Source organism: Xiphophorus hellerii, chromosome 4 (genome assembly GCF_003331165.1).
Source record: "Xiphophorus hellerii strain 12219 chromosome 4, Xiphophorus_hellerii-4.1, whole genome shotgun sequence".
Taxonomy (NCBI): domain Eukaryota; kingdom Metazoa; phylum Chordata; class Actinopteri; order Cyprinodontiformes; family Poeciliidae; genus Xiphophorus; species Xiphophorus hellerii.
Window position 1 is genome coordinate 19,136,859 of NC_045675.1, and position 13,066 is coordinate 19,149,924.

At 36.5% G+C, this 13,066-nt stretch overlaps 1 protein-coding gene across 3 annotated transcripts in view; it reads right to left on the bottom strand.

Annotated features, from left to right (window-relative positions):
* The window catches only part of syt7b (synaptotagmin VIIb), a 104,549-nt gene that overhangs the window by 46,733 nt on the left and 44,750 nt on the right, over positions 1 to 13,066 (bottom strand). For all 3 annotated transcript variants that reach the window (XM_032559774.1, XM_032559772.1, XM_032559771.1), the window contains exon 2: positions 8,970 to 9,073. In XM_032559774.1, the coding sequence (XP_032415665.1) occupies positions 8,970 to 9,073 (104 nt within the window). The remainder of the gene's footprint in view (positions 1 to 8,969; positions 9,074 to 13,066) is intronic.

Here is a 13,066-nt window from a genome sequence, read left to right on the forward strand (position 1 = left end):
CTACTAAATAGAGCTTTACAGATTATCGTGGGATAAAGAAATTTACAGATTGTCTGAAGAAATGCTTCCAAACATCTGTCCCAGTTTGAAGTCTTCTCTGCTAATATTATATATATCAAAGCAAGGCTGTGCCACTGTGTAAAAAATATGTTTTTAATATTTTTGTTTGTTTGGCCTGTGTTTACAAAACCTGTTGCATTTAATTCTGCTAAATTAAAAACTGATGTGCATCTTTGCATACTGCTCCATTTTGGTAAAGTAAAATGTCAACTCTATCAAAGTAAACTCATTTTTAAATCGAGTAAGTGATGGGTGAGCATCCAACTTGTTTGGCCAATCAAATATACAAAAATGTTGGCAAAAAAACCCACAACTCCTTATGAAGCTGGTAAGTTATTGTTGTTCAAAGTAGGAACTCTGATAAAAACTTTGCCCAGCAGAACAAACGGAAGCAAAAATAGGAGTTGACTTTAAAGGTGAAGAACTGAAGAAAGGTTCCTTCTGTCTAATGTTTCTGGGAAACTATTTTATCAATTTTTGCATTTCTATGGGACCCTGTAATCAAGTTTTAACACAAGGTTTTCAAAACGTGGAACAAATTGTGCTATTAAATCTTGAAAGTCCAGACTGAGAGGCGTAGTTGGTGGGAGCAAATTAAGTCTTTAAACTCTATTGAAAGTCCTTTTTTAAACACTGATCTTTCTTATACAGTATATCTGCGGCTTTATAAAGAAATTCTATATAATATAATATTCCGGGCATTATTCAGAGTTGATTTTACCCGTTATAGGGGGAGTTATGGGTGCAGTTCTTCAATCAAAAATAGCACTTATGACTAATTTCCTTCAGACACCATCTATTCCTTTCCTTACTTTTCCAATATGATCGCTTCATTCTGTTTTTAGTCAATGTTTGGTTTCTTCAACTTAGATACTGATCAATTTCTTAATCTAATAACAAGCTAAGACACTGTCATGTCATGTAAGCATTTAAGGTTTTCATGCTCATTGTTATTTTCTTTATAAGTGATCAGAGTGGATGATATGAACCCCCTAAACAAAAGTACAATCTGACCAGAATGATTAATATTTATGCATCATCTACCACTTAATATTTTAGAAGAGAGAACATCAATTGTGACCGTTTCAAAAACCATCACAACTGAAAAAGATCATGTTAAAAAAATTGGTCAGTGATAGAAATGTCTTCTTTGCTGTCCTACAGAGGATTAATAAGAACTGAGAGCATATCTAAAAAGAAGACATAAAATAGTTTATATCTCATCTCACCTTTTTATGAGATGGACTTTGAATAAAACATTAGATCTAGCACTTGGTTTGACAACTTCATTTCATCTGTAGTGTTTTACTCTTTAATAACAATGATTTTGTGGGATAGGTAACTCAAATCACATCTCAAGATTGAATATTAGTACTTTATTATGCTTTGACCTCAGAAACACTATTCTACTGAAACTGGAAGTTGTTGTTTTTTTTATCTATGTAGTATCATAAGTAAATTATATAGCAGTGGGTGACAAAGTAGGCCACCTTCACTTAAATAAAGCCTTTGATGTAGGAAGCCTTTAAGTTTTAATATTTCAGGAAAAACAATGTAAAAGGCAGACACACATGTATTACAGTTCCTAAAATAAGCATTACAACTTAAAAGACTGTTCTGGAAATCTGTGAAGTAGTGGCTGGTGACTAATAAAACAATCAAATTTAGATAGGGCCTGTTGCATATCCTCCAAAACTTGCTTTGTTTCTAGTTTAATTATCTTTTCATTTATGCTCATGTAACTTTAGCAATCATGTTTACTTGTTTATTTTTTTATTTTACACTCTCAGCTTGTCAAGGATCGGAACGGTATTACTTTCCATCAAGTCAGGAACATGTGAATTATGAACTGATGTACATTGTTCCTTAAAAATATTTAAAAAGGTTAAATATGTATTATTCCATATGCCTTAGTGTTGTTCATATTTATCTCTTTTTTTCCAAACTTTATTTAACAATGGCTTTTCAATATTATTGGCATTGACATGGACATTTAGAAGCTTGTTGCAGGTGTGGATTATATGCTGTGTATTTTACTACAACACTGAAGAGGCGAGCCACAGACTTGATCTTGGCGCTGCACTTGTCAGGAGATATTTATAACGGCTATTGCGTTATACAGTTTGCTCCTGGTGAAAATGATGCTGATATTCAGTGACCTGGTTGTACTGATGCATTTGTGGTGTTATGCTCTGCAGTCCTTTTCTGTATAAAAGGCCTGGGTTACTTTTCTTTCTGATTGGTTACTTTAAGGTCTAATTATGGAAAAGGGGGGAAAATCCTAAATAACCTTTAATTTTTAAAATGGTAAATCCTGAATAGATATGAACTTCACTTCTGTCCTAAATCTTTTCCTGTTTGTCCTAATCTAGTTTCTCTAGTACATGTTTTCAGGGCACAACCATTTTTATATTCACACCTGCTTGCAGGTCACTTCCCAGCCGACCTTCACAGCACATCTTTGGATTGTTAGGAGCTCCCCGGAGAGCATTACACACATATGAAGACATCATGTCATTTTAAAAGTCCCAGGCAAGCAGCAGCTTCACGCCGAGGACCAGGGATCGTGCTAACCATCAGGATCCGGTACTGCCACAAAACCCTGAAAGGAGGTCAGTCTGACGTCAGGACCTGCTCAGCTGAATGAAACTGTGTGCCATGAATTATATATGAAAGCGAATAGAGTCTCTGAAGAGCAGCTGTCGCAAAGTGTCCAATGAAATATAAGTATACATTGCAGCTTTCCAAAACAAAAGCACCAGAAGAACAACGTACAAAAGGTTTTGAGTTGTGTAGAAAAACAATAATCCAGGTAAAGTTTGACCAACACCAACATTCTGAATCTGATGGCTTCTTAAAAATCTCGCTTTAAGGAAGCAGGTGCAATCAAAAATAGTTGTAAACCTACCAGAGTTTTAATAATTCAATAATATGAATTTTTATGACTATCTGAATAACCTAAAAAAAAACCCAACAAATACAGAACAATTTCATCATATTTAGATTTTTTTTTTAAATCATACAAAACTTGTCAATAACATATTAAAACACCTCAATCAAATGTTCTGTTTTGCTGTTTTGGCTCTCTTTTAAAATGCCAGTTTGACTTTTTACATGACAGGTTTGTTACAGACATTACTCACTATTTTTGAACTGACAGGTGAACTGAGTATTTGTGTTCAAAAAACGAATGTCAAGCTGCCTGGAGCCTTTAAGCTTTCAGACACGACAAGCAAAATGCTTATCTTAATACAGCTTTCAGGGTCCTGCAGACAGATAGCCTATTTTTATATTCTAGTTTATCTATCTCTAATGCATACACAATAAACTCCATTATTTATCAAGCCACATCTCATATGCCATGCACAGCGGCGCAAACACTGTCAATAGACAGCAAAGCCAGGGGGCCTAACCTGATATGTACCTTTCACATCCAGCTGTTACACTGTAAACACGCAGAATAATATCAGATTCAGGAAATGAGAGACACATTTCTAACAGTCAAGAATGTACTATCAACTCGAGCTCATCTATCATTAAAGAGAATGATAAAATCTTCAGGTGAGAGAGAAAGGGCGGAGAAGGTACAATGTTGAGAGTGTGTGGGAGGATGTGAGAAACACAGAGGATGATCTGGAGGATGGGGAGAAACAGGAGCGACTGAGTGAGACGACCAAGCAGGGAGGCATGTGAAAAACAGAAAGAGACAAGATTGAGGAAGCTTGAAAAAGAATGTAGAATAATGAAGCTGTGCGGAGGATGATAAAGATGCAGCATGAGATGAATTGGACAGACCGTGATTTGCTCTTCAGCTCTCTTAAGTTGTGCTGTCATGGTGTTTGTTACACACTTGGATGTTCAACACCTTGTCTTCCTGCTTGTCTGTAAGCCTTTATGGCAGTTCCTACTTCTGTCCCACATCTCCTCCTGCTCTCCACCCATCTTTATCTCCTGCAAAATCCCGTGGCAAGAAGCCAGACAGTCGTATAGCTACAGACTAACTAACTTACAGATTTAGGTATAAAGAAATATTTGAATTTCCCAACATTCTTTTTTGACTGGAAGTAAAATTATCATTTTGGAATGGCCCAGCCAGCCTTGACTTGAATTTGATGGAGAATCTATGGAAGACCTAAAGGTTGAGGTGATGACAAGGAGTCCTTCCAACTTCAGCAACTTGGAGCTCAAAATACAGAGTGGAAAGATTACTGACCAGCTGGATTACTGTAACAAATACTTCTCCTTTGCAGACTGAGAAAAATGTAAATAGATTCAATATATCAAAAAAAATATTTTTTTTATTCACACTTTAACATTTCTTAAGCAAAAATTGAGAGAGTGTGCACTGCATCTCATACCCATCAAGTGCTCCACATTTATAGAAAAAACTAAGTATAATCCCTGAATTCTCCAAGTTCTTGAAGTACTTTCATAAATTAAAACTCAAAACGTTCTTCAAAGTGAAAAAAAACAACATATACTGTAAGTTCAAGAAAATTACTTTGCTGCATAAGATCATCAGTGAAAGCAAAAATGATTCCATGACAAAACGTATTATACACTTCTGGACTTGAATAACTCAAATCTGATTCAGAATGGTTCTGTGCATTCAAAAGATATCACACACTTATTTTCTGGAAATTATTTGATACATAATGCCATCTCAAAAACAGGAGATGGCAACCACAAGTTCAGCTTGTAAACTACTATCTAGTTGTAAGCTTGAAATACATTGCAAAATTCTGAATAGATGAGATTTTTTGGGGGGGGTGAGAGGAAGCTTATTAAGAGACTTTCTTCTGTTTTTCTCTTATGGTTAAATTGGATCAGCTGGAGGGTCCCTGATAATCAACATGCCTGCATGCACACTGCGCCACAGGTGAGGAGGTATTGTGCTGCTGCTGACTGATCTGTGCATGTTTCTGTGGGAGTTGAAACGATAATTGGTTTTATGAGCTCGCAGTGTTGGAAAAAAACTACCTAGGCTGGATGCAGCTGGAGGAATTGTGTTTTTATCTCTGATCATTTATTTTTTGTTATTGTGCATTAAAAAACTAAAGAAAAGGGTGATGGTTGTGCTTTGGAAAAGTGGAAAACACGGTTACTAGTTGTGACTAAACAGAAATAGAAATAGTTTTAACTAATGACAGTTAATTAAATGATACATAAATCTAATGAACTCTGAATGCTAACAGGGCATATATCAGAACACAGAGTTTAACATTAGCTATTTTAACATAGTGCACTGTGATTCCTGTCTGCATATTGTATTAGTAATTAACCATATTTATCATTACATGTAAAATTATATCTAACGCAAATTAAAATATGCTTTCTAATGAGATCTGTTTTCAAAATAATGATAAATATAGTTAATTTTCTGTCGTGGAAAAAAACTATTTCCAAGCACTGTTCAGGTAAAATCACTCAATCAGGTTTATTCATGAATTGTGCACAACTCAGAGAGCTCACAGGACAATCAATAATGAAGCAAGTCTGAAACGGAAAGCTCTGCCAGGCAGAGACAACACATGAGTTTTGTACAAAGGGATAAGGGATCCAAAGCATGGGAATCAGACTGGTTCCCATGCAGCTGGGGAAAACAACGTCCAACCCTGTGCATGTAACCCAAACAGCTTTAACTTGGTGGGAATATACAGAACTTAGAATAAACATATAGCAATACAACTAGCAGCTGTAACCTAACTGTAATTTTTCCACATCATTTTCCAAATGCTGTTTTCGCCATCAACTCATAAATATGATGCTGTTAAATCACTCTAGCTGTTACATGTGTTTAATTTCCATTAATTTTTCTCCATAAGCGTTTGTTAGCATAACAATGCCGTCTCCTGTCATAGCATGACATAGGAGAGGGGTGATACTGTAGAAAGGAATCATCCTGACATAAACATGGAGATTAAGTGACAAAGAGATAAATGCATGACAGGCTCTTCAAGAAAAACGATGGTAAGACAAGAACAAAGACAGAGACACTGATACCTTGAAAATGCACAAAGAAAACAAATCAATTTGTCAGGTGTGAACAATAGTGACTGCTCTGTCTTTTAAAGAGATGTATTTCACCTGAACAGCCTAGTTAGTGCTCAGCTTTTGCATGTTTTATGAACAGCTGTGCAGCAGTGACTAAAACAAGCAGAGAAAAGAGAGCAGAACAGCAAGGAGGACCGGAGGACTGAATTTAGGAAACGACAACAACAGACATCAAAACTTATAGGACAAATTACTGCTCCTTCAGTGGTCAGTAGTGCAGATATGTCTCCATTAACATATGATTCATTAGCATAGTGACGTGGGCTCGAGGCAAACAACCATGATGCACAAGCTCTGAGCATACAGAGACATATTTATGAAGGACGTTGGTGTTTTCTGTCATGGGAAACATACAGCCAAAGCACAAATCAGCAATAACAACAACAACAACAGAGTGTACATTCAATTCAAGGTCACACTGGTGTTAACAGAGGAGCCTGACTTTCTACACAAATATAACTCATCCTCACAGCAAATTGTTCATAATCCCTCTGGAAACATAACAGTATGAATATGGTTAGTGAGGGATGATATTTCCATGCTGCAGTTCAGAATTTTACATTTCCCCCTTCTGGCAGTGGAGGAGATTACACAAATCTTTCAAGAATATACATCGATTCTGAAGAATCAAAATCAACATCTCTTCTTGAAAGAATCCTTTCTTGTATTTGTAGGTGTTTCACACTATCCCAGGTTAGCTGGACTATCACTATACTTTCACCATGTAAAACAACTAAAACTAGAAGTTTTCTGCAGCTTTTGTTACATTTTCTTATTTTTTCATAATTCTTAACACTGCCTCAACTGATCTATGTTTGGGTCTTTGCACACCACTTCGTGCGCTGCAATGAGAAGAAATCTCACTGCAGATCCACTAAGGGTGAACTTTGTTTTGCTTTGTCTCTCAGATTAGGTTCAGATGTATCATTACAGTGCCTATGAAACGTTCTCACCCTCTTGGATGTGTTACCCTTTTTATTGCTTTTACAAATCAATTTGAAAATTTGACAAAAAAATTATTGCATTAATATTCACCCTTTTCAAGCACTTTTCAAATTCAGCAACAAATTCTCTATAGAACTCAAGTCTGGGCTTTGACTGGGCCATTCCAGAACCTCCACCTTCCTCTCTTCAAATCATTCATGTGTAGCTTTACTTGCACGATTGGCGTCATTGTCTTGCTGAAAAATGTTCTCTAAAGCCATAGTTCTCTTGCAGATGGAAACAAATTGTCCTCCAGGATTTCCCTTTGAGCCATTTATTTCATCTTCTATCTTTACAAGCTTTATATTATGCAGTAACCACCATGCTTCACAGTGGAAATGGTTTGTTTTGTGATGCTATGCAGTGCTTAGTGTCAGCCACACTTAGCATCTTGCCTGAAAAAGCTCCATGTTGGTCTTGTCCGACCAAATAATTTTTCCCCTTGACCACAGAGTGTCTCTGCTGGCTTTTGACAAACTCTAGTCAAGCTTGATGCAAATCTTCTTCAACAGTGGCTTTCTAATTGCCAATCTAGTTGAAGTTATTCTGAGATTACAGAGGCTGTGTTATAAGAAGTATCAGACTTGTGACAGAATATTTTTAGCATTTTCAGTGTGTGCGGTTACCATGGCTTCATGGAGGATGTTTTATTGAAAAACATGCTGCAATGCAAACAAATGTCCTAAAGGTGATGAAGTTAAAGAGTGATTTGGAAAGAATTAATTCAAAATGCTATGAGGTTTGGGTTGAAATCGTTCTACATAGTACAGAATGACCTGCCTCTGAGCCAGCCGTTATGAGAAAACGTGATGCACATAGAAGACTTTATTCTGCTGCACTAGCAGCCTAAACCAGTTGCTTCCCCTGGAGAAACTGAGTTTTTGGTTCGGTTCAAGTTTAACTGTTTACAAAGATCTCCTAGTAGCTTAGTGAGTTCCCTTGCTCCTATTTTTTTTAATAGTACTGTTAAATTTATGGCTTGGTGAAAAATGTGGGCCAAGTAAAAACTGCCCCAAAAGTGTCAAGTCCACATTATTTTAGCTATGGTACTTTCTGCTTGAGGCTGAATCCCATATAGCAGTAACCCAAAAGCTGAAACTTACTTCAAAGTAACATGTGTCTGGGAAACAACTTTAATAGACTAGATGTTTAGTATTCACAGGACTAGGAAATGTCTATGTTAATAGTTCAAGTACCAAAAATACCTTACAATGCATTACACACAGTGGAAACTGTTTTAGGGCTACTGGAAATGCTAATATTTACAGAACCATTTATTTTCTGCTTTTGAAAATGCCAGCCAATAGTGTGTCAAATGGCATTGCACTTTCCAGAATATTTTAGATATGTTTCACAAAAAGATCCAGACATCCAGGTATAACGGGTTGAATAATTTAGAGTCACATAACACTAACATTTTTGGCAGGGTACCACTGTACTCCTTCAAGAGACACCAGGAGAAATAGGAAAGCAGCTGTGATGTGGAAGGAATCATCCAAGCAATGTTTTCTTTAAGCCAATGTTTCTGTTGTGTTTTTGCCATATCAACTTCGCAATGCCTGAACTGAGTGACAGACAGGCTTATTTTTAAATGTATCATAAAACTATTTTGTCATGAGACCATCTAAATGCTTTGTACTGCCTGTAAGACACTGACTACATGTGATCAATCTGAACAACCCCAAATAAATGAATAAGGCAATTAAAATAAGGAGTAAAGAAAGCAACAGATCTGATTTCTCAAAAAAATCCAAAATGAATGACATTCTGAGTGTATGTGCCATCAACATACACACAATATTTCAAAGAAACTGAGAAACAATTGTCATGAGCAATAAATGAAAGCTAAAATGTTAGGTTCCATAACTTACCAGTTTACGTTGACACCAGGTGCAGATCCCACATAAAGCTACGAGCCAAACGGCACATACTACGACTGCAACAGAGAGCAGGAGTACACTGAGTGACACTGAGCCTAAGAGGGGGAGACAAAGACCGAGAAGACAAAGACAGATATGGAGGAAGGTATTAGTGAATTCCATATAACACTCCAAATCTTTAAAGTGCTCACATATGAACATTCTGATGTTAGTGAAAGTCATATTCGAGGGATATTCAGGATCAATGGCTTCTCTCCTTCCTTCTCCATTCATCCTTGTCATCTGGCATCTTTCATCAGTAAGAGAGAAAAGTAAAAGCAGTGCGGGGGAAAAGACATAAAGGCAATGAAACAGCTTCTTGCTCATGTTCCCTGCGTGTATCAACGAGAGATGCACATGTCAGGGTGAAAAAATATCACGAGGCCAGAAGCCATGCAATTACCAACCTCCGTTCTCTCTCCTCTATCTCCAAAATCCCTTACAAACTTTGCTCTTGTCTTGACAGATGATTTATTTTCCAGAGGGCTCTATTTTCAATTTCTATATCTTTCAATTACTGCCTCCCAAGCATGACATTCATTCAGTTATTTGCTAAGTAATTCAGAATGCACAGGCAGAAAAGCAAAACAACGCTGACAATGAGCTAATAACCATCACATTCTTTTCTCTCCAGCACAGTCTATAATTATTTCGAGATATTCTCAACCTGAAAATAAATGCATTTCTTCTTCACCTCTAAATATTATCTTTATGGAATGTTTTTTTAAAATTTAGATTTATGGATTTTATTTGTGCTGCATTTTATAATTGTGCATTGAATGGTGTTGGGAAACATTCACCTGTTCTGTATTTTGGTGTAGTTTTTTTTAATTGTGTTTTGTTCAAAATGTGTTGATGTTGCTTTCTGCCCTCCAAACACATTTGTTCCTAGTTAGAGTTTTATGCTGCATACTGGTTGAAAAATTATGCAGTATCAGGTATAAACTAAGCAAGATGGATTGAAAATAAGAAAAATACACCTAGCATTCAGAATCTGATAGAAGGTTTGTGAAGGAGAGGCTCTCAAGTTCACCTCTAAAAAAGTAAAATATAAAATCCATACCGCAGCCTGTACTGGGGTTTGGCCTTGTCAGTTTGTTCACCAACCATACCCACTTCATTTGCATAATCAGATCTAACCTCTGTGAGAAGAATTTAAACAAGTGAAGTTCTCACAAAAGTAGATATAAATGTAAATATCCAACTCCATTATGCAGATGACACATCCAAAGAGCAGGTACAGATGGAGGTCACATCTCATGGTTTTGGATTTGCCCAGATGCAGATACCAGCACAGAGTTCAAATCAACCTGGTGAAATGCAACCCTGCTCTGAAAATCTTGTCAGTCATCTGTTTTATGTAGTTTTTTTTCTTACTTTGTCGTGCTTAAAGTGGAGGAAACACATGGGCTGGAGAGTGAATATCCATCAACAACATCTTAACAACTCTCATTCATTCATGAATTGTCTTGTGTCTGTGAATTTGTGTCCAAATATTTTTTTAAATGGTTTTGCAAGACACTTGTCCTTGCAAACAATAATACCGGATTTACTTATATGAACGGGATTTTTTTGTATGTCTCTGTTTGGCTTGTTTACTCATTCACTTATCTTTTTATTATGTTCATTACCTCTCCAATCATTTTACATCCTGTCCCACACTTATCTATTTTGTCATTCCCAATCCCAACTGTCCAGTTCTCTTAACCTATTCCCTTTTTCGCTCTCCATTCACTCATTAACCTCTCCAGTTTATGAAGCTGTCCAGTTTTGGAGTTGACTGCTTAGCTTGCTCTGTTTGACTTGGCTTTCCAGCTATTTTCCCTGTCAGATCATCTGCCCGGTTTTGATTCTCAGCCCAGTTTTGGACTTTTTCTCTTGGCTGGTCCCCTTTGCTCTGTTGGCCTGTGATTTCAGTCAGACTGCTGCCAACCCAAACCATCCACCACTTCAATGCTTTTCACAGTTTCATTGTTTCCTTTGTTCCTGGAAAGCATCCAGTAAACATGAACTAACAAACCTTTCAAATTCATCACACTCAGATTTGTATTGTTTTACAACTGGTTTGAGACAAAGTTTTGACTGAAAAGATGTGCATTTCAGCAAAATGAGGTTTGTGACTTATGGACAAAAGGTGCAGTTTTGGTTTGTTAAGATCTTTGGTTTACAACTCTGATTGTTTTGTGGATATTGTTTTATTTAGTATTTTTGGTTATAAGACCCTAACTTTTGATTGTAGTTTTTTTTTTTTACCTTTTTATTTTGTTAAACCCAAACAATAAACCCCAAACTGATAAACCTTTAACATCTAGGTTTCCTTAATGTTACTTCTCCTTCCCCCTGGCTAAGCTGGGTCATAACATCGATATAACTTGTTACAGAGAGAACTAAAAAGTTAATATATGTTTTCAGTATGATTGTGCTTACTTTAAGTTTACCAATTTTTTTTAGATGCTGATAAGTTTCAGTATTTGTTTATGTGAAAAACACTATTTCGTCTTTAAACAGTTCGTGCTGCACCGATATAATCTCAGGTCACGGTAGGTAAAATAAATGTGAATTATTTCCAGTTAAAAGACCTGCTGTGCTGTTTAGTTTCACACTGTGAACTTCCTGTGGCTCCCAGTGTAAACAGAAACTCTTTAACAACAGCTCAAGCATTCTTGCTCTTTTCTTCTCTCACTATTATAAATATTAGAGTGACTGCAAATGTAGCCTGCGATCATTTATAGCACAGAAGCAGTGTAATGCACAGTTGCGTTAATGTTAAGTTATTGGCAGAAGCGCTGTGCCTCTCTGTCAAATGCGTCTTTTGTCTCCCATCTTTGTACTAACAGAGTCTCCTTCAAAATAATTTTCACTCATGGTAATAAAACAAATTATTGGAGGTGCTTACATGAAAAATGGCCTTAATAAACCTGCTGTTGCCCCCCTCATATACCCAGCAACTCATTACAAGTCGGCTCCTGCTCTGTGTTACCTTTGATGAATCTACACATCATGTTTGTTGAATTTCTTACAGATGGATGATCTAGAAAATGTTTTTGGAATAGTATTTACAAAAAAGACAGATGACAACTGAGTATTTAGGAGCAGTCAAAAACTGTATACATCTATCAGTAATGCAGACTGACATTAATATGTCAAGCTGGAGGCTACCCACTCAGGTAAGAGCTTAATGCAGATATGTTTTTAGACTTTTTTCAGCACTCTTGTATAAAAAAATAAGGTGATCAATATTTAAAAACAAAAGGAAGAATCTGACAATGGCGTGACCATCGGACACTGGCAGCAGTAGATAATGTAGATGTTTCAATTACATGGAGCATGATTATCTACACAAATCAGAAGCTGAATCACAATCAACCGGATATTACAGAATTGCGAAAAGATATACAGCAGAAAGAACTAATTGATGAAGTTTTACCAGCAGACAAGAACACAATCCTTACTGAAAAAAAAAACACATATTGAATCAGTAGCAGGACCTATCCCTGGAAAACAAGTGAATCCATAAAATGTTAAAAGTGATGGTGGTATCAGTTGTGATTGGTGCACTGTTAGTGTAAGGAGTTATTTTGGTGTATTGATTATTTCATTCCAGTTTGATTATTATTGTGTTCCTTAGTTTGATTACATCATATTTACTTTAGTTCACTCTTTTCTCAGTGATTCTAGTTTATTCTGTTTATTTACTCCTTGTCTTGTTATAAGTTACTCTGAGCTCAGCCTATTGTTCCAGCCTTCACACTCTGTGTTTATTTACCTCTCTCTCATCCCTCCTGTAAACCTCATTATACCTTGTTATATTGTGTTCCCCAGTCATTCTCCTCGGGTGTTTTTTTTTTTGTTCTCCTCTGGCTCCCTGTGCTCCCATGTTTTTTTTGTAAGGCTTTTGTCCTTGTTTTTCTATCAAATCCTCAATGATTCTCCTCATCAACACAACATGGCACAACTATCTTAAAGAATACAAAGACTTCATGGGGAAAACTAGATCTAACTGACAGCATTGGAGGTGCATAGCCGTCGGCTATCCTAGAAACAACCTG